The following is a 22,919-nucleotide window of genomic DNA, read 5'->3' as shown; positions in this document are numbered from 1 at the left end:
GTGCATGCAGCATGTAAACGCACCACTGGACAGAAAAAAACAGACCGAAACATAATGGTTAAAGGGAACCTGTCACCCCCAAAATCGAAGGTGAGCTAAGCCCACCGGCATCAGGGGCTTATCTACAGCATTCTGTAATGCTGTAGATAAGCCCCCAATGTATCCTGAAAGATGAGAAAAAGAGGTTTGATTATACTCACCCAGGGGTGGTCCAATCCGATGGGCGTCATGGTCCGGTCCGGGGCCTTTCATCTTACGATGATGTCCTCTTCTTGTCTTCACACTCTGGCGCAGGCATACTTTGTCTGCCCTGTTGAGGGCAGAACAAAGTACTGCAGTGCGCAGGTGCCGGGAAAGGTCAGAGAGGCCCTGCGCACTGCAGTACTTTGCTCTGCCCTCAACAGGGCAGACAAAGTATGCCTGCGCCGGAGCCGCAGCGTAAAAACAAGAAGAGGACGTCATCGTAAGAAGATGGGAGGCCCCGGAGCGGACTGCGTCGCCCATCAGATCAGACCGCCCAGGTGAGTATAATCTAACCTCTTTTTCTCATCTTTCAGGTTACATCGGGGGCTTATCTACAGCATTCCAGAATTCTGTAGATAAGCCCCTGATGCCGGTGGGCTTAGCTCACCTTTGATTTTGGGGGTGACAGGTTCCCTTTAAAACCTTACCATTTGTCAAGTGACGTGCATGTGGATAAGGACTGAGCCCAACCAGTAGACACCCAGCATTTCTTTCCCGTGCGGTGTGCACAGAGTCATTAACCTGTCCTATGTTACTAATCAATGTATGATGGTCTGAATGTGTCTACTTATTCCACTCTCTAGATGGACGTGTTTTATGACTGCATTGTGGGGCCGTGCCCGACATACTTGCATAAATCTTGTACTGTTATTATTCTGAGCTGGATAAGTATTTTATCAAGTTAGTTAGGTTAGACACACTTTCCAGTGACCAAGCTGGGCCTTTATGTCTAAAGCCATTGTAGAATATCATACCTAGCCTTAGATATTAAAGGGGATTATGGAGGCACCTTCGATGGTGTGTCAGCTGGTCAATAAGTGGTTTAATCTGTTTTCAGATCATATCTCAGGATGAAGCAGATCGAAGAGGGAAAGTGTATGATAAATACATGTGCAGCTTCCTCTTTAACTTGAACAATGGTAAGTCTAATAGCTACTATGTGCATGTAATGGACCATTTGTAAAATTGCCACATCACATCTTGCACCATAGAAAATAAAAGTACAGATTTATAACCATTTGTAGAATAACCTCAGCAGGCACACAACCTCCTTGGTCCTGCACCGGCTGCTTGTCGCTGCCCCAGTTCTCAGTGTTTCGGCTACAGCGGTCCTGTCAGGTGAAGAGCACGCGTCACTGAGCGCCATGTCTGTGCTGAGCTTGGGGTATTGAGCTCAGAGACTGACTAGAGTGGTGACATGCGCTACCTGACCGCACCTCTGCAGGGAGCTGGCGCTGGCCTCAGGGAGGAAGAAAGAACTTGCTGAGATTGTTATTTTAGGTATTTTACACAGCTCTGGGCCCACTATCCTTAATGTAGACCTCCCCTTTTGAGTACAATAGAAATAATGCACTTTTATTTGAAGTCTCTTATGCTTTTAGCGTCATAAACTAAAGACAGCTGTTGAAAAATTTGCATCCACGAGGAAAAGGAAATACTCTGACTAACCATCATGTGCCTTAACAGCCCTGGGAGGATCGGAGCTCTACGGCTCTTAACTTGTTAAATAAAGCTATACAGCCAGGACAGCATGGGAGCACAGCTGATTCTTTCTTTGAAGTAAAACATTGCCTAAAAACAGACATGGAAATGCTTTATTTACTCGGACTCCCATGACAGCACGACGAGAGAGGGGATCCGCCCATTAGGAACAGGAAACCTACAGATACAAAAGGGCGGTACCTCTCCCTTGCCTCAGTTGGTTTCCTGTTCCTGAAGGGGACGGATGCCTACAGAAGGAGCCCAGGCCGGCCGGCCGGCCGAATACGGTAGCGGGGGGGTCTCCTACCTCGGCCGGTGCGGAGATCCCTGGAGACGCCACGGTGGTCCTTGCTGGTTTTCACGGCAGTGGCGTTCGCAGCAGGGAGCGGAGTCCGGAGGATTTCCTGCCTCCATCAGCGCCGGCGCAGGTAAGTATTCCCATTGGTGGTGCAGCGGTATGGCGTGGCTGCGGGTGCCGGGCTCAGGCGTGTGGGTGAGCTCCCGGAGCGCTGCGCTCCATCCCCGGCATCCTGCACAGCTCTCAGCGCGTGCTGGAGCATTTCCGGGTGCAGTGACGTCAGGGGGCGGGGTTAGCGGCCGCTTCCGGGTCGCCGGACGTCTGCGCATGCGCAGTCGTCCCAAGATGGCGGCGCCCATCGCGTCTGTGTGCCGGTTTTGACCGCAAGATCTCCTGCCCTCTGCTGTATCCTGGACCAATAGGGACAGCGCTGGCCCATCTGCTGACCGGATCCAAGGGGTATTTATGCAGGTGGAGATGTTAGATCCCTGCTTTTGGTCGCATTTCGTCATGGAGAGTGGTGGTGAGCAGCAGCAGCTGCCAGACGAGGTACGTCAGAAGCCCAAACAGAAGGATAGAGGCGACCAGCCCAGTCGTAAGAGCTCTTCCGAACAAGGATCCAGAGCTTCGACTAAAGAAACCCCTCGGATTCCGGTACTTTACTTTGGCGCACGGGTAAGTGATCTACGTGAAAGTTCACTCTGTGACGCCGTCCCCTTATACTTTATCATTCCAGGGGAAAAAGAGTACGGGAAAGTCTAAACATAAGGAGTGTGCCCTCTGTGGAGTCCCTCTACCTGACTCTTGTTCAAAAAAACTATGTGCCCCCTGTATACAGCAGACGGTGAGGTCTACAGGAGCGGGTTGGTGGTAGTGACATTAGGTCAGATATTAGTTATCTCCTATATTGTCCTCCCCTAGGTAGCAGAAGAGTCCGTAACTCCGACAAATCTGAGGGAAATGATCCGGCTGGAAGTAAGGGAATCACTACGGTCCCTATCCCAAGCGGAAGGCTCAAAGCATAGGACTCTCTTGGACTCTAATTCTTCAGAGGAAGAAAGAGAGGAAAATTCCTATCTCTCCAGTCCTCTCTCCTCTTCATCAGATGAGGAGTCAGGACGATTCTGTCTACCCTTGGATAAAATCGACAAAGTTGTCAAATCAGTTAGAGGCACCATGGGTATAGAGGAACCTAAATCACAACCCTCGAAACAGGAGATGATGTTTAGCGGACTTGATCGTAAAAAACATAGATCTTTCCCGGTAAACGAAAAGATTCAGGACTTGATCCTTAGAGAATGGAAGAAACCAGAAAAAAAGGGGGCCTTACCACCAGCATTAAAACGCAGGTATCCCTTTGACGATCCGGTTGTGGATACATGGGATAAAGCTCCTAAATTGGACGCGGCTGTTGCAAAGGCGTCAAAGAAAGCCTCATTACCCTTTGAGGATATGGGGACCCTCAAGGATCCTCTGGACAGAAAAGCAGATATATTCCTTAAAGGTACCTGGGAGATGGCGGCTGGATCTCTCAGACCTGCTGTGGCGGCAACATGTACGGCCAGATCATTAATGGTCTGGCTAGATCAGTTAGAGTCTCAGCTTAAGGACGGTGCATCCAGGGACACTATTCTGAAGGCTCTACCGACCATCCAGAATGCTGCAGCCTTCCTATCGGACGCATCGGTGGACTCTGTCAGAATGGCGGCTAGAGCGGCAGGACTATCCAACGCGGCTCGCAGGGCCTTGTGGCTGAAATGCTGGTCAGGTGACATTCAGTCTAGAACCAAGCTCTGCGCCATTCCGTGTGAAGGACAATACCTCTTCGGTCCAACTCTGGACGAGTTGTTGGAAAAAGCAGGGGATGACAAAAAGAAATTCCCCAATCTATATTCATCTTACCGCCGGCCGTTCAATCGAAGGAGATTTGGTCGCGGGAAGAAACGCGGGTCCTCTCCCACTAGAGAAAGTTTCAGATGGGAAGACAGACGCGGTAGAGGTACGGGATATATGTTTCGCCGTTCCTCAAAGGATCAGAAAAAACCGGACCAATGACTAGCGATCCCTGTGGGGGGTAGACTGTCGGCATTCTCTTCAGCTTGGCTTGACATTACAAACAGTAAATGGGTCAGAGGCATCATTACTGAAGGTCTAAAACTGGACTTCAATCACTGGCCTCGTGAAAAATTTAAATGAACCCCTTTACGTTCCTCCCCCCTTGAGCAAGCAGCCCTGGAAGCAGAGGTTATCAACTTATGTTCCAAGAACCTGCTGATTGAAATTCCGGAATCAGAAAGAGGAAGGGGATTTTATTCTCCTCTTTTTCTGATTAAGAAACCAGACGGATCTTTTAGAACGATCATTAATCTCAAATGTCTTAATGAGTTCCTGGTCAATGAATCATTTAAAATGGAAACAATCAATTCAGCAATAAAAATGTTGTTTAATCACTGTTTCATGGTAGTTGTAGATCTAAAAGATGCATACTATCATGTTCCAATACATGAACACTTCCAGAGATTCCTGAGAGTAGCTGTGTCAATGGGGGGCCAGATTCGCCATTTCCAGTTCAGAGCTCTTCCCTTCGGCTTATCGGCAGCTCCTAGGGTGTTTACAAAGTTAGTGGCCGAAGTCATGGCACACTTACGAGAGTCTGACATCCTAATTATTCCCTACTTGGATGACCTTCTTATAGTAGGGAGCTCTGCAGACCATTGCCGTTCTCAGCTAGAGACAGCCACATCCAAACTTGAGCATCTGGGGTGGATCGTAAATTACGAAAAATCTCGTTTACAGCCCCAGAAAATACAAAGATTTTTGGGACTATTGTTAAACTCAGAATCCCAACAGTGTTGTCTTCCACCCGACAAGTTGTTACATATCCAGCAACAGGTGTCTAGGGCAATTGATAAGCCATCCATGACCCTTAGACAGGCTATGTCACTATTGGGTTCTTTAACCTCTTGCATTCCCGCCGTCCGTTGGGCCCATTTCCACACCAGACCGTTACAATCCGAGGTGCTGGTTAATGATAGAATCTTACAGGGGTCCCTGCAGAATCAGATTACCTTAGGTCCAAAAGCACTCACATCTCTTAGGTGGTGGCTAGACAGTGAAAACTTATCAGCGGGAGTTCCCTGGGTGTCACAGGTAACACGTGTTGTAACAACGGATGCTAGCCCTTCGGGTTGGGGAGCACACATGGATGACATGATGGTTCAGGGTCTATGGTCCCCTCCCCTAACATCAGCCTCCTCCAACCAGAAAGAGTTAATGGCAGTAGAGCTTTCAGTGAAAAAATTCCTCATATATCTGCAGGGTCATCATGTCAAGATCCTATCGGACAACCAGGTGGCGGTCGCATACATAAATCATCAGGGTGGAACTCATTCCGAGTCACTGATGAGAGTGGCGAATCGTCTGTTCCAGACAGCAGAAAATCACTTCTTATCCCTAACCGCTCTACACATAAGAGGAAAAGAAAACATCAAAGCGGACTTTCTAAGCCGCAACACCTTGAGACAAGGGGAGTGGTCCCTAAACAATTGCGTGTTCGATCAGATCGTCCACAAATGGGGACATCCAGAAGTAGATTTATTTGCTACCAGGGACAACCGGAAGACAACAAAATTTTGTTCCCTAAATCCCAGGGAAAATCCTCTGACGGTAGACGCTTTTCTGATCAAATGGGATTTTCAACTGGCGTATGCATTTCCTCCACTAGGCCTGTTACCCCTAGTAGTCAGGAAGATAAGAGAAGATCGGGCCAGAGTTATATTGATTGCCCCATTCTGGCCCAGAAGGGCCTGGTTCACTTGGCTCAGGATCATGTCAGTGGAGGACCCCTGGGTACTTCCGGACATTCCAGATCTGCTCTACCAGGGTCCGATCAGTCATCCTCAAGTAAAGAATCTCCATTTAACGGCATGGATTTTGAAAGGGCGTTGCTAAAAAGCAAAGGGTTCTCCCCGAGTCTAATTGAGACCCTTATGAAAAGTAGAAAGCAAATAACCACAACAATTTACGCTAGAACCTGGCGGAAATTTCTGGCCTCTTCTGATTTTAATTTAGAAGAGGGATTACCTATAAAACAAATCTTAGAATTTCTGCAAAAAGGCTTAGAGCTAGATCTATCCACTAGTACTCTAAGGGTACAGGTCTCGGCCCTAGGGGCTCTATTTTCATGTAACATCGCCAATAATTATTGGATCTCGAGGTTCATTAAAGCATCTATTAGATCTAGACCCATACATAAAGATAGATCTATGCCTTGGGATCTCAACCTAGTACTGTCAGCATTGACTAGAGAGCCGTTTGAACCTTTACAATCAGCTTCAATTAAGGCCCTATCTCTTAAGACAGCTTTTCTTGTGGCAATTACATCTGCCTGTAGAGTTGGGGACATACAAGCACTCTCCAGGGTATCCCCTTATACAGAATTTAATCCTCAGACCGGACCCAGCCTATTTACCAAAAGTGTCATCACGGTTTCACAGGACACAGGAGATAGTTTTACCATCCTTCCTTCCCAATCCCTCCAACCCTAAAGAAGAACTACTCCATACATTAGATGTTAGGAGATGCCTGCTAGAATACATCTCTATTACTGACACATGGAAGAAAGATGATGCGTTGTTCTTATCTTTCCAAAACCCTAGAAAGGGACTTAGGGTATCAAAGTACACACTAGCAAAGTGGATTAGGGAGGCTATCTCTTTGGCTTACACTGCAGGTGGAGGTCCGGCTCCGCAGAATCTGAGGGCGCATTCCACCAGGGCCATGGCTACATCCTGGGCGGAAAAGTCTGGAGTATCAATCGACCAGATATGTAAGGCGGCCACATGGTCATCCCCGTCCACCTTCTTTAAGCACTATAGGTTGGATTTGGGGGCTTCCTCTGATCTCACATTCGGGTTAAGGGTGCTACAGGCCATAGTCCCTCCCTAAGGAAGCTTACATCTCTGTAATTCTCTCGTCGTGCTGTCATGGGAGTCAGAGTAAAGCATTAAGCTACTTACTGGTAGCGGCATTTCTCGGAGGCCCATGACAACACCCTTAGTTCCCTCCCTATTCACTGGGGGTTGCACTTCCTATAAATGTATATATTTCACAATACGATACCAGTCCCAATAGATGTCTGATATTTTGTATATAATCTGTATATAGTGTATATTTTTGTGTACCACTAACCGCGGTAGTCCTCTCAAGACTCTGAAATACAACTGAGGCAAGGGAGAGGTACCGCCCTTTTGTATCTGTAGGTTTCCTGTTCCTAATGGGCGGATCCCCTCTCACGTCGTGCTGTCATGGGCCTCCGAGAAATGCCGCTACCAGTAAGTAGCTTAATGCTTTCATAGAGATAATCAGCTGTGATCCCCTGCTGTAATGTTTGTATGGTGTCTATAGCCATTGTGTATACACAGATTAGTGGGGGCGGGGTTAGCTTCCTCAGCTGTGCTGCATTCCTAAATCTAAAAGCTCTGCTTGTGTGAGAACGGCTGCACTCAGTAATCTAAGTGATACATTGTTGGATTCGGGGTCTCTTTTCTTGCATAAGACTGCTCTTGGATGAGGTAGCAAAAAACCTGCTGACTGATTCCTTTTAAAGGCAGGTACGCTTGCTAGTAGGGCATATTAAGGCTTGTCCTGACAGATGCCTGTTTACTGTTCGTACAAGGGCTGATTAACTGCATACTACTGTGCTGATTGGGTTTTTTTTTTATTTAAATAGATTTTTATTGAGAATAAACATGAACATTACATTTTATCCATCTTCCAGTGTATTACAAACAAATTTTCTTCATTTTCCAAACCCCCAACAATCCCAACAAACCCCAAACCCCCCCTAGCCCATGACAGCTCCTTCCCGATGATACTTTTATTACTAGTATTGATGGCTCTTTGCTGATTGGGGGTTTGATTACAGCAAGAGTTGAACATGCAAATACCATAAGTGTAACTAAAACTGCCAAGAAGCTAAAATGTAGCCCAAATGTCCCTCTCTCCCAATTTCCAGACGTTTGCCTTCAATAGCTGTTGTTCATTTTTTTAGATTTTGTCGTTGATGCAACTCGCAAAGGCAACAAAATTCGTTTTGCAAACCACTCTGTGAATCCAAACTGCTATGCAAAAGGTAATGTATTCAATATGGTAATTCCACAAGGACCACAAAGTCTACAATGGGGGAGGGATGCAGTTGTGTATTGGGATGGCGCCTGACCTAGGAACCTTCTTTGTTGCAGTAATGATGGTGAATGGAGACCATAGAATAGGCATATTTGCTAAGAGAGCCATCCAGACGGGTGAAGAACTCTTCTTTGATTACAGGTTGGTGTGATGCTCTAATAATTATGATTTATTGGGTAATTAATGGGTCAAACATGGCTGATTCTTCACATTCTCCTCACATTCTGCTGGTGCTCGGCCTGTTGTTCATACGTTTGCAAACCCAGTGGGACTGGAAGGTGTAACAACAGGTTTCCTGTTGCTTGTAGTGAAACCAGACCCCTCCTTACATATAAGCAAAATTAAAGGCACATTATTAGTGATCAGCGAATGTACTCGTTGCTCGGGGGTCCTCCGAGTATTTTTTAGTGCTCGGAGATTTAGTTTTCATCGCGGCAGCTGAATGATTTACAGCTACTAGTCAGACTGAGTACATGTGGGGGTTGCCTGGTTGCTAGGGAATCCCCACATGTACTCAGGCTGGCAAATAGCTGTAAATCATTCAGCTGCCGCGATGAAAACTAAATTTCTGAGCAGTCATAAATATTCGGAGGTCACCCGAGCAACGAGTACACTCGCTCATCACTACACATTATCCTTTTTGCAAATGCCAAAGATGTCACCTGCAGTCCTATGTAACTCTAATATCGCCTCCATAGTGATGGATACCATCTGTAAAAATAAATCCAGTGATTAACCGGTCGATATTCTCTGATTAAATTATTATTTTCTCCATTTTTAATTCATCCTGCCCTGACCACCATGATTACTTCTCCACATCTTGTTTCTGCATAAAGAAATACACAGACGTTCCTCCCCAATACACAATTCTTGTAATTCTATACCGATCCAAAGTGTCCAATAAGTAATATAGTACACTCTCTCTTTTTGGACCCATGATGGTAAGAGTACCTTCACATGGTAATGCACTTTTCTGCCCACACAAAATATCTCCTTATAATATATCATCCTCCACACCTGAAACTTTAAAGGAGTATGATGTGAGACCCTATAATATAACCCCACACCACACTCCTGCATCAGTATACTGCGTGGCACCCTCATTATACTTCCAGAAAGAGAGAGAAACAGATCTAAGTGCTCAGCGGAAGAAGTTCAGAGCAGCCCTGCGGCGGTAACTTCTCCCAGCGGTGAGAACAGCTCCGTAGTCTGGCATTAGTAGTACAATACCACGATGCATGACCTGCGCTCACCGCATAACACTGTGAGCAGTGATGGGAGGAAATTGTAGTTCAGCGCACGGCTGCCATATTTGCGGTGTGTAAGTGTCGTACTCATTGACTTGCACATCAGCAAATAAAAATGGCAACCCCCAGAGGCTGCAGAAAAAAAATCAATACATACATGTTAAAATGGTACATGCCAATTTCTATTAAAAATTATGTAATTATTAATGCAAAGGTGAAAATAGCGACACATTCTCTTTAACCTCTTAACGACATATAATGTATATAGAATTCATATGTCGTGTCCCTGATGTTGATGCGGGCTTCATCGCTGACCACATGATGACTGATTTAATCAGCTGTGTCATGTGCCTTTAACAGCTGTGGGTGGATCAGAGCTCCACTTGTGGCTGTTAAACAGTTAGATCCCGCTGTCAATCTCTGACAGTGATTTAACATGCATCGGCCAGAAGTGCGTTATTCCAGCTGCCCATCGGTTATCGAGTTGTCATGACAGCTTGGGGTCTGCAGGAGACCCCTGTGCCTGTGATTGTGACACTCCTGTGAGCGTGGGCTTGAGCTGAAGCTCTGCTATGTATAGCACAGGCGATCGGACGATCGCAGCTGTAAGCCTCCTAAAGGAACTATTAAAGTGAAAAAAAAAAAAAAAAAAAATATATATATATATATATATATATATATATATATATATATATATATAAATATGTATATATATAAATATATGTATGTGTATGTATATATGTATATGTATGTATATATATTTACATATATATATATATATATATATATATATATATATATATATATATAGATATAGAAAAAATTAGAACAGCATCATGTTACCAGTCTTGCGGTGCAAAGCTTCCCAAACCAATATTCAAATGGTTCTAGCAATATAAGAAAAAAAGGAAAACGGCACACAAAAAAATAGAAAAAAAAGTGGGCTTTAATGCACCATTAAAGCCCACTTTTTTTCTATTTTTGTGTGTGCTGTTTTCCTTTTTTTCTTATATATATATATATATATATATATATATATATATATATATATATATAATATATATATTTTTTTTAAACATGAAGAAAAATAACAAGAAAAAATTTCAACTCACCCCCCCCGTTTGCCACATTGAAAATAAAAACAAGAAAATACGCATTTGATATTGCTGCTTTCAGAAATGTCTAATCTATAAAAATATAAAGGAAATTAATCAGATTGCCAAACGGCATAACAAGATAAAAATGGAAATGTGAGATTTTTTTTAAATTTTTTTTGCTGCCGCAATATTGCAATAAAATGCAATAGGAAGCGATCAAAACATCGTATCCATCCCAAAACAGTATTAAAAAAACGTCAGTTCATGGTGCAAAAATCAAGCCATCACCCAGCCCCAGGTCCCCCAAAAATGAAACTGCTAAGGGTTTCTGAAAATGGTGACAAAAGTAAAAACATTTTTTCTTGCAAATGTCAGAATTTTTTTTCACCACTTAAATAAAAAACAAACTGTACATGATTGCTATCTGCGTGCTCATATGGACCTGGGGAATCATATTGCCAGATCAATTTTACAATATAGTGATCATGTTAAATTAAAAAAAATTTGTGGAATTTGCACTTTTTTGCTATTTCACCACACTTGGAATTTTTTGTTCCATTTTTTTCAATTACATAGTAACATAGTTATTAAGGTTGAAGGAAGACTTTAAAGGTACCTTCACACATAACGATATCATTAACGATATCGTTAAGGAAATCGTTATGTGTGACTGCGACCAACGATCAGGCCCCTGCTGGGAGATCGTTGGTCGCTGAGGAAAGTCCAGAACTTTATTTCGTCGCTGGACTCCCTGCAGACATCGCTGGATCGGCGTGTGTGACACCGATCCAGCGATGTCTTCACTGGTAACCAGGGTAAACATCGGGTTACTAAGCGCAGGGCGCTCAGGTTCTCTGCATTCCTCCTGCACTGGCTGTGAGCGCCGGTCAGCCGGAAAGCAGAGCGGTGACGTCACCGCTGTGCTTTCCGGCCGCTGTGCTCACAGCCAGTGCAGGAGGAGTGCAGAGAAGCTGAGCGCCGAGGACAGACAGCTGTAGGTAAGTATGTAGTGTTTTTTTTTTTTACTTTTACGCTGGTAACCAGGGTAAACATCGGGTTACTAAGCGCGGCCCTGCGCTTAGTAACCCGATGTTTACCCTGGTTACCCGGGGACCTCGGGATCGTTGGTCGCTGGAGAGCTGTCTGTGTGACAGCTCTCCAGCGACCAAACAGCGACGCTGCAGCGATCGGCATCGTTGTCGGTATCGCTGCAGCGTCGCTGAGTGTGAAGGTACCTTAAGTCCATCTAGTTCAACCCATAGGCTAACCTAACATGTTGATCCAGAGGAAGGCAAAAAAAACCCATGTGGCAAAGAGTAAGCTCCACATTGGGGAAAAAAATTCCTTCCCGACTCCACATATGGCAATCAGACTAGTTCCCTGGATCAACGCCCTATTAAGGAATCTAGTATATTTAACCTGTAAAATTATACTTTTCAAGAAAGCATCCAGTCCCCTCTTAAATTTTAGTAATGAATCACTCATTACAACATCATACGGCAGAGAGTTCCATAGTCTCACTGCTCTTACAGTAAAGAATCCGCGTCTGTTGTTATACTCTTTCCTCCAGTCGTAGAGGATGCCCCCTTGTCCCTGTCTCAGGTCTATGACTAAAAAGATCATCAAAAAGGTCTTTGTACTGTCCCCTCATATATTTATACATTCAAATAAGATCACCCCTTAGTCTTCGTTTTTCCAAACTAAATAGCCCCAACTGTAATAACCTATCTTGGTACAGCAGACCCCCCAGTCCTCTAATAACCTTGGTCGCTCTACTCTGCACCTGCTCTAGTTCAGCTATGTCTTTCTTATACACCGGAGACCAGAACTGAGCACAGTATTCCAAGTGTGGTCGAACTAGTGACTTGTATAGAGGTAAAATTATGTTCTCCTCATGAGCATCTATGCCTCTTTTAATGCATCCCATTATTTTATTTGCCTTTGTAGCAGCTGCTTGACACTGGCCACTAAATGTGAGTTTGTCATCCACCCATACACCCAGGTCTTTTTCATTGACCGTTTTGCCCAGAGTTTTAGAATTAAGCACATAGTTATACATTTTATTACTTCTACCCAAGTGCATGACCTTACATTTATCCCCATTAAAGCTCATTTGCCATTTATCAGCCCAAGCTTCTAGTTTACATAAATCACCCTGTAATATAAAATTGTCCTCCTCTGTATTGATTACCCTGCAGAGTTTAGTGTCATCTGCAAATATTGAAATTCTACTCTGTATGCCCCCCTACAAGGTCATTAATAAATATGTTAAAAAGAAGAGGGCCCAACACTGACCCCTGTGGTACCCCACTGCTAACCGCTACCCAGTCCGAGTGTGCTCCATTAATAACCACCCTTTGTTTCCTATCCCTGAGCCAGGTCTTAACCCACTTACACATTTTTTCCCCTATACCCATTATTCTCATTTTATGTATCAACCTTTTGTGTGGCACCGTATCAAAAGCTTTTGAAAAGTCCATATACACTACATCCACTGGGTTCCCTTGGTCCAATCCGGAACTTACCTCTTCATAGAAGCTGATCAGATTAGTCTGACATGAACGGTCCCTAGTAAACCCGTGCTGATACTGGGTCATGAGGTTATTCCTCTTTTTTACCCACAGTAGAGGTTAAGCTTACTGGCCTATAAATTCCGAGTTCAGTTTTTGTCCCCTTTTTGAATATTGGCACCACATTTGCTATACGCCAGTCCTGTGGTACAGACCCTTGTTATTATGGAGTCTTTGAAGATTAAAAATAATGGTCTATCAATGACTGTACTTAGTTCCTGCAGTACTCAAGGGTGTATCCCATCCGGGCCCAGAGATTTTAGTGATTTTTAGACGCCGCCATACTTCCTGCTGGGTTAAGCAGGTGACATTTAATGGGGATTTTTTGTTATCACTGATCATATTGTCTGCCATGGAATTTACTTGTGTAAATACTGGTGACAAAAAGTCATTTAGCATATTGGCTTTTTCCTCATCCTCATCCACCATTTCACCCAGACTATTTTTAAGGGGGCCAACACTATCATTTTTTAGTTTCTTACCATTTACATAGTTAAAGAATATTTTGGGATTATTTTTACTCTCTCTGGCAAGGAGTCTCTCTGTCTCAATCTTTGCTGCCTTGATTTGCTTTTTACAGAATTTATTTAATTTTCTATATTTATTTAATGCCTCATCACTACCTACTTCCTTTAATTCTCTAAATGCTTTCTTTTTGGCCCTTATTGCGCCCCTTACAGCTCTATTTAGCCATATTGGTTTCCTCCTATTTCTAGTATGTTTATTCCCATACGGTATATACTGTGCACAGGTCCTATCCAGGATGCTAATAAATGTCTCCCATTTTCTTTGTGTATTTTTATGTCTCAGGATATCGTCCCACTTAATTGCACCAAGATCCTCTCTTATCCGTTGGAAATTTGCCCTCCTGAAGTTTAGTGTCCTTGTAACCCCTCTACTACACATCTTCTTAAAGGATACATGAAAACTTATTATTTTGTGATCACTATTCCCCAAGTGACCCCCAACCCTTATATTTGATATGCGGTCTGGCCTATTGGTTAATATTAGGTCTAGCAGTGCCCCCCTTCTTGTTGGGTCCTGAACCAGTTGTGAAAGGTAATTGTCTCTCATAGTTGTCAAAAACCGATTACCTTTGCTGGAACTGCAGATTTCTGTTCCACAATCTATTTCAGGGTAGTTGAAGTCCCCCATAATAATGACTTCTCCTTTAGTCGCAGCTTCATCTATTTGCTTTGTGAGGATATTCTCCGTTGCTGCCATTATTTTTGGAGACTTATAACAAATCCCTAACAGTAATTTATTATTTTTTCCCCCTCCCCTTATCTCCACCCACAGGGACTCTACATTATCATTAGATTCACCTATATTATCACGCAGGATGGGTTTTAAGGATGATTTTACATATAGACACACACCTCCCCCTCGCTTATCTGTTTGGTAATTTCTGAACAGACTATAGCCCTGCAAGTTAACAGCCCAGTCATGGCTCTCATCCAGCCATGTCTCAGATATCCCCACCATGTCATAATTATGCTCCAACAACATTAGTTCTAATTTGTCCATTTTGTTGGCGAGGCTTCTGGCATTAGTATACATACATTTTATATCTCTCTCTGTACCTCTGTTCTTTCTTAAATTATTAACTGTTCTAACCCCACCCCCCATGCCACCGCCACCCCCAACTTCCTTATTTGTGCCCAGGTCTCTATCTGCACTATCTTCCCCTCCTATAAAATGAATACCCTCCCCCCCATCCCTAGTTTAAACACTCCTCCAACCTTCTAGCCATTTTCTCCCCCAACACCGCTGCACCCTCCCCATTGAGGTGCAGCCCGTCCCTAGCGTAGAGCCTGTAGCCAACTGAGAAGTCGGCCCAGTTCTGCAGGAACCCAAACCCCTCCTTCCTACACCAATTCTTGAGCCACTTATTAACCTCCCTAGTTTTCCATTGGCGTGGTACAGGCAGTATTTCGGAAAATACCACGTTGGAGGTCTTTGCTTTCAGCTTGCAGCCTAATTCCCTGAAATCGTTTTTAAGGACCTTCCACCTACCTCTAACTTTGTCATTTGCGCCAATGTGCATCATGACCGCTGGGTCCTCACCAGCCCCTCCCAGTAATCTGTCAACCCGATCAGCGATGTGTCGGACTCGAGCGCCAGGTAGGCAGCACACCGTTCGACGATCCCTGTTTTTGTGACAGATTGCGATCTATTCCCCTAATAATTGAGTCCCCCACTACCAGCACCTGTCTGGCCTGCCCTGCTCTCCTATTTCCCTCCTTAGTGTAGTAGTCACTCCTCCGGCTTTCAGAGGACATGCCTTGCTGCAGCAGTGCTACCCCTGTACTGGCACCCCCCTCATCTGCCAACTTGGCAAACTTATTTGGGTGTGCCAGATCAGGACTAGCCTCACTGGCTACACTCTTCCTTCTACCCGGCCTTCTTACTGTCACCTAGCTTGCTACTTCACCGTCCTGCAGCTCCATCCCACCATCCCCCTTCATCTATCCCATTGAGCGTCTGCTCAGTGAGATGAAGACTCCTCTCCATATTGTCTATGGATCTCCGTGCCGCCAGCTGCACATTTAGATCCAGAATCTGGGCTTCCAAATGCACAAAGTGCTCACATCTCGCACAGCAGTATGCACCCTCGACCGGCTGCTCAAGGACTGCATACATGTGGTAAGATGTGCACTGGATGGCATTAACAATAGTGGAGCATATTTCCTAATGGGGATTGCACCAGACAGAGCCGTTAAACAAAAAAAGTAAATAAATGCAAAGTATCAATAAAAGACAGACAGCAATTCAGTAATTCCTCTCTTGGAAACTCCCTGACTCCAAAGTCACTGAATCACAAGTCACACTTACCACCGTTCACACTTACGCTCAGGTCACACTCAGCTCGCTCACACTCGCTAAGCTGACGATTTAAAGAGGTTTTTTTTTTCCCTTTCCCCTCAGCAGCAATCCACCTTGCTGTTCAATGCACTTCCAAATGCAAAAAATCAATTATATGGTAAAAATCAATGGTGCTATTCAAAAAAAAAAAAAAAAATCAGGTTCCTCGCATTATGTTCTCATTCACTTTATGCAGTTAATAGCCCTCTGTGTCTGTACTGCTACATACTTAGGCCATGTTCACACAGTGCGTTTTTTACTGCGGAACCGCAGCGGTTTTGCCGCTGCGGTTCCGCAGCTGTTTTCCATGCAGGGTACATAACAATATAACCCTATGGAAAACAGTCACTGCTGTGCACATGATCCGTAATTTCGTTTAAAAAGCCGCGCAGAATAGCTGCGGCAAAAAAGAAGGAGCATGTCACTTCTTTTTCCTGAACCGCAGCGGTTCTGCACCCATAGACCTCCATTGTGAGGTCAAAATCGCAGTAAAACCCGCAGATCAAAAATATATCTGCGGGTTTTACTGCGATTTGATGTGCAGAACCGCTGCAGCAGGAAGTGCGGGGGAGCGGGCGGAAGTGCGTGGGCGGAGTGTGGCTGCCCCCCCGTGCTCCGATCCCGCCCCCCGTGCTCCGATGCCCCCCCCCAGTGCTCCGATGCCCCCCCCGTGCCCTAATCTCCCCCCCTTATACTTACCCGGCGTCCCGGTGTCCGTCCGGCCGTCTTCTCCCTGGGCGCCGCCATCTTGCAAAATGGCGGGCGCATGCGCAGTGCGCCCGCCGAATCTGCCGGCCGGCAGATTCGCTCCAAAGTGCATTTTGATCACTGAGATATAACCTATCTCAGTGATCAAAATAAAAAAATAGTAAATGACCCCCCCCCCCACTCTGTCACCCCCATTGGTAGGGACAATAAAAAAATTAAGAATTTTTTTTTTTTTTTTTTTTCACTAAGGTTAGAATAGGGGTAGGGTTAGGGTTAGGGGTAGGGTTAGGGTATTTTCAGCCCTAAAAAGCTTCCTAGGAAACACACAGTCTCTGCATAGAAAACTGCATAAAAAAAGGATAAAAAAACGCATCAAAAAACGCATCAAAAAAGGACAAAAAAAAGGACCAAAAAAAGGACCTGCGTTTTCTGCCAAGAGCTGCAGTTTTTTAAAAAAACTGTCCTGAAAAAAAAAGGATGGAAATCCTGAACGTGTGAACATACCCTTAGGCAGTTAACTGGTTCATGCAGCTTTACATGAACACCTGAACCTTACACTATGGCTGGTCTGAATAACTAAAGCAATTGTTACCATCCACCTCTCGTGTCTCCCCTTTTCCTCATAGTTTGTAAGCTTGCGAGCAGGGCCCTCATTCCTCCTGGTATCTGTTTTGAACTGTATTTCTGTTATGCTGTAATGTCTATTGTCTGTACAAGTCCCCTCTATAATTTGTAAAGCGCTGCAGAATATGTTGGCGCTATATAAATAAAAATTATTATTATTATTATTATTATTATTATTAAAAGTACAACTATAAAATAAAGATATGGCCCTCGGAAGTAGGGGAGATTAAAAAAAAAACCAGAAAATGGCCTTGGCGTGAAGGGGTTAAAGTAGTTGTCCACAACCAAGACACCTTGTGCTTCCCAACACTTGATCCTGATTAAATAAAAAAGCCTATAGTTGTCTTCCATGCCTTCCTGCGGTGTTGGCACTCGCGGTGCCGGCGTCACTGTCTCTGCCTTCGGACAAATTGAAAATGAAGAGGAAGTCAAAGAGCAGCTGCATTACTGGCTTCCTTTTCATGTTCAATTTGACAGGAGGCAGAGACAGTGACGCCAGCGCTGATTGGGTGCCGGAGTCGCGTGTCATACAACCTCATGACAGCCCGGGAGGCGAGTATAGGCTTTTATTTTATCGGGGCCAAGCAACGGGAATGAGAAGGGGTTGTTCTAGTAGTGGAAAACCCTTTGATATTTTGCACTGCTTAGTTGGCTCCTGCACACGGCTGTAATACAGTTTTGTTTTATGCGGAACTACAACAGGACTGCCCTACAGGCACATGTATCCTGGGCCTTCTTTGGCATTATTGCTGCCCCAGGCACTTTAAGTGGTCACGCCCCCGACTGGTAAGTCAGACTAAGGCCAAGTTCACAGATTCAGTATTTGGTCAGTATTTTACCTCAGTATTTGTAAGCCAAAATCAGGAATGGGTGATAAATAGTGATGAGCGAATATACTCCTTACTCAAGATTTCTCGAGCATGCTCGGGGGGGGGGGCTGCGGCAAGAAAAACTAAATCTCCGAGTACTAAAAAATACTTGTCGGACCCCCGAGCGTGCTCGTGAAATCTCGAGTAACGAGTATATTCGCTCATCACTAGTGATAAATGCAGAAGTAGTGCATATGTTTCTATTATACTTTTCCTCTGATTGTTCCACTCCTGGTTATGACGTACAAATACTGATGTAAAATACTGATCAAATGCTCAAGGTATGAACTCTTGACGGATGCTCAGTAGATTCCTCTCGCACAGTGTCAGTGTGCTCTCTCGCTGGTTTTGGGCAGAAATGACATCACTTGCGGGGGCAGGGCTGGGCACCACACGTCACCAGTACACCCCTCCTTCTCCAGCTGTTACTGCTTCCTGCCTTAGAATACACTTCTTCCTGCAGTCTCTAGGATGGCTCCTCCCATTCGAGTCAGATGGGCATTATGTAATAAAAGGTCGTTAACTTTTAGGTTTCATAGTCTAGGGATTTGATTACTGCTACTTTGCCCATGCAGCACTCACCTCTTGAACCTCCACCACCTTCACCCTTCCATCCCCCCAAAATTAAAACAGCAGCATTGACAATTTTTCCATCAGAGGAGGCAAAGAAATTAAAATATATATTTATTTACTCCTTACTGGCGCCGCCTTCAGCAACCTGCTGCCTTAGGCACCTACCCTACAAATACGGCCCTGCCTGTATCCTATCTCACCTTTTTTTTTTTTTTTTTTTTAAGACTACTAAATCCAGAGTGTTTTTTTTTTTTTTTTTCAAATTTCATACAAATGAAGCAGAAGAAATTACATACTCCATCCGGCTTCATACAGTGGGTACGTAAGTATTCAGACCCCTTTAAATTTTTCACTTTGCTTCAGTGGAACCATTTAGTAAATTTAAAAAAAAAGTTCATTTTTTCTCATTAATGTCCACTCTCCTCCCCATCTTGACAGGAAAAAACAGAAATGTAGAAATTTTTATTTTATTAAAAAAGGAAAACTGAAATATCACATGGTCATAAGTATTCAGACCCCTTCCTCAGTATTGAGTAGAAGCACCTTTTGAGCTAGCACAGCCTTGAGTCTTCTTGGGAATGATGCAACAAGTTTTTCACACCTGGATTTGGGGATCCTCTGTCATTCTTCCTTGCAGATCCTCTCCACTTCCGCCAGGTTGGATGGTGAACGTTGGTGGACAGCCATTTTCAGGTCTCTCCAGAGATGCTCAATTTCGGTTTAGGTCAGGGCTCTGGCTGGGCCAGTCAAGAATGGTCCCAGAGTTGTTCTGAAGCCATTCCTTTGTTATTTTAGCTGTGTGCTTAGGGTCATTGTCTTGTTGGAAGGTGTAGCTTTGGCCAAGTCTGAGGTCTAGTTCACTCTGGAAGAGGTTTTCATCCAGGATATCTCTGTACTTGGCCGCATTCATGCTTCTTTCAATGACAACCAGTCGTCCTGTTCTTGCAGCTGAAAAACACCCCAAAGCATGATGCTGTCACCACGTTTCACTGTTGGGATTGTATTGGGCAGGTGATGAGCAGTGGCAGGTTTTCTCCACACATATTGCTTAGAATAATCACCAAAAAGGTCTATCTTCGTCTCATCCGACCAGAGAATCTTATTTCCCATAGTCTGAGAGTCCTTCATGTATTTTTTTTTTTTTTTTATAGCAAACTCGATGCGTGCTTTCATATGTCTTGCACTGAGGAGAGGCTTCTGTTGGGCCACTCTGCTATAAAGGCCTGACTGGTGGAGGGCTGCAGTGATAGTTGACTTTGTGGAACTTTCTCCCATCTCCCTGCTGCATCTCTGGAGCTCAGCCACAGTGATTTTGGGTGGTTCTTTACCTCTCTCACCAAGGCTCTTCTTCCACGATTGCTCAGTTTAATTGGACAGCCAGGTCTAGGAAGACTTCTGGTAGTCTCAAACTTCTTCCTTTTAAGGATTATGGAGGCCACTGTGCTCTTAGGAACCTTGGCCAGATCTGTGTCTTGCCACAATTTTGTCTCTGAGCTCGTTGGCCAGTTTCTTTGACCTCATGATTCTCATTTGGTCCGACGTGCACTTGTGAGGTCTTATATAGACAGGACTTGATTTGGAATGGCACACACCATCAGTTTAATTAAACACAGCTGGACTCCAATGAACCATCTCAAGGAGGATCACAAGGAAATGGACAGCATGTGACTTAAATATGAGTGTCTGAGCAAAGGGTCTGAATACTTATGATCATGTGATATTTCAGTATTTCTTTTTTAATAAACTGAAAAAAACAAATGTAGAAATTTTTGCAAGTCAAGATGGGGTACAGAGTGTACATTAATGTGAAAAAAATAACTTTTTTGAATTTACGAAATGACTGCAATGAAACAAAGAATGAAATTGGTCTGAATACTTTCCGTACCCACTGTATGTGCAGACGTACTCTTTTTAGAAGCATTGCGGTGATGAATGAACACCTCCATCTATCTGCAATATGACAGAGTCTGTAGGACTTTCTGTTAAAGGGAATCTGTCACCTACTTTTTCGTATATAAACTGTGGCCACCGCCATTAGGGGCTTATCTACAGCATTCTGTCATGCTGTAAATAAGCCCCCGATGTAACCTGAAAGATAAGAAAAACAAGCTATATTATACTCACCCAGGGGCAGTCCGGCGCCTCCCATCTTCATACGATGACGTCCTCTTCCTTGCTTCGTGTCACGGCTCCTGCGCAGGCGTACTGATTTGCCCTGTTGAGGGTAGAGCAAAGTACTGCAGTGCACAGGCGCTGGGCCTCTCGGAGCTTTCCCGGCACCTGCGCACTGCAGTACTTCGATCTGCTCTCAACAGGGCAGACAATTACGCCTGCGCATGAGCCGCGATAGAAGCAAGTAAGAGGACGTCATCGTATGAAGATGGGAGGACCCGGACCTAGGTCAGCCCATCAGACCGGACCACCCCTGGGTGAGTATAATATAGCTTATTTTTCTTATCTTTCAGGTTACATCGGGGGCTTATCTACAGCATTACAGAATGCTGTAGATGAGCCCCTGATGGCGGTGGCCGCAGCTTATATGTGAAAAATGAGGTGACAGATTCCCTTTAAGGAGCCTTCCAGTCTCCCATGAGCTGCCATACAGGTTCGGTGCCCAAGTACATAAGCCTCCATCATGCAGCAATTTTAGAAACTGGAAATGATTCTTCCTAACGGGAAATAAGGTTGATTTTGTTTTGGAATTAGAACGTGGCGTTCCTTTTCGTGTCATATTGAGATACACGCTAATATGATAGAAACTCTGGATATTACAAGATTTCTTCTTTTCATTGTAGATATAGCCAAGCCGACGCTCTGAAATATGTGGGAATTGAGAGAGAAATGGAAATCCCCTGATGGCCCAGCTACCTCTTGTTGCAGCCCATGCCTTACCTTCTTCAGGAATTTCTAATACTGGCGCAATTTTTACCTACAAAGAATGAAATGAAAAATGCGAGCTGAAGTTCTGAATTTACTGAGTACTGTAAAACTAATTTATAGTGATGTCAAAAAACAATTTATTCATTTTTTTTTGTACCAGTGAATTTTTGGCAATAATGTATTGTGGTACATCTCCCACCTCAAATAAAATATACTTGAACTTCTCTATTCCCGTCTGCTTGTCAGTGAACGGGATTCCGTGCAAGGTGACGGCTCACTGACTACTGTGGGGACACCTTCCTACTCGTTGTATACGGAGTACTAAAACTGAGAGGGGAAAAAAACCTTCTACTGGATTATTTGGGACAGAAGCACAACCTGCCCCCTGCAATGTTATTCTGTGCTGCCTCTTGATCTCAAGCTCCCCGATATGGCTCTCTCCATTGTACTGAACGAGGAATGTGAAACCATGGCTGTTTCTGTAACTCATGAACAAAAAATAGTTGCACCTTTAAAAAGTGTTGTCTAGACGCTCAAGGGAACAGTTCATTAAAGGGACTCTGTCAGCACAGGATGACTGTTAGACCCAAGGACAGGCGTTCGGTGCTTCATAGCACAGCCAGTCATTCACATACACCTTCCCACCTGCTTGTTTTCTTGCTATCTCCACCCTTCTCTGGATCTATGAAGCCAGAGCTGTCAATCAAAGAATCATTGAACTGAAAATATATATATATTTTGTAGCATTAAATGCATATTGTAAAGAGAACAAAAAAAATAAGTCACAGTACTTGGAAGAAAATAGTAAAAAGAAAAATAAATTATTGAAGAAAAATAAAGGCAAGGTGTCATTATGACCACATTCACTGTCCTAGTATAAGGGCTCATTCCCACTTTTGATTAAATCAGACAAAAGCAATCCAATTAAAAATCTGATTGCATTCCTACCAATTTAATCCTATGCTTCTGTTCTCAGTGGAGTTTTTTTTTGTTTCCCTGATCAGATTGCGGTCAGGGGGGAAAAAAAAATCACAGCTTGCTGCAATTGGGTGATATGAGTGCAGTGCGGTTCATGCATAGGAGATGGAGGAATACATTTCTTCTCCTCCGCAGCTGTGCTGTGAACCTCTAATGTGGAGTCGAGTGTCATTGGCATATCGCATCGGATGTGATACACTAGTTGGTATGCCGGCCTTAGTGTGAAAAGTAGTCACTGTGATGTTTAGTATCATGGTGTGTACCACACTGAACATGGAGCAAAAAAACGCTAAGTGTTG

The 22,919-nt window shown here is 44.2% G+C and overlaps 1 protein-coding gene across 2 annotated transcripts in view; it reads left to right on the top strand.

Moving 5' to 3' along the window:
- The window catches only part of LOC138642144 (histone-lysine N-methyltransferase EZH2), an 86,967-nt gene extending 65,097 nt beyond the window's left edge, over nucleotides 1–21,870 (top strand). For both annotated transcript variants that reach the window (XM_069730097.1, XM_069730096.1), the window contains exons 17-20: nucleotides 1,082–1,163; nucleotides 8,076–8,156; nucleotides 8,266–8,350; nucleotides 21,558–21,870. In XM_069730097.1, coding sequence (XP_069586198.1) covers nucleotides 1,082–1,163; nucleotides 8,076–8,156; nucleotides 8,266–8,350; nucleotides 21,558–21,618 — 309 coding nt within the window. In that variant the 3' untranslated portion in view covers nucleotides 21,619–21,870. The remainder of the gene's footprint in view (nucleotides 1–1,081; nucleotides 1,164–8,075; nucleotides 8,157–8,265; nucleotides 8,351–21,557) is intronic.
- The last annotated feature ends 1,049 nt before the right edge of the window (nucleotides 21,871–22,919 follow it).

This window comes from Ranitomeya imitator, chromosome 6 (assembly GCF_032444005.1).
Source record: "Ranitomeya imitator isolate aRanImi1 chromosome 6, aRanImi1.pri, whole genome shotgun sequence".
Classification (NCBI taxonomy): Eukaryota; Metazoa; Chordata; class Amphibia; order Anura; family Dendrobatidae; genus Ranitomeya; species Ranitomeya imitator.
This window is presented reverse-complemented; position numbering and strand designations above follow the sequence as displayed.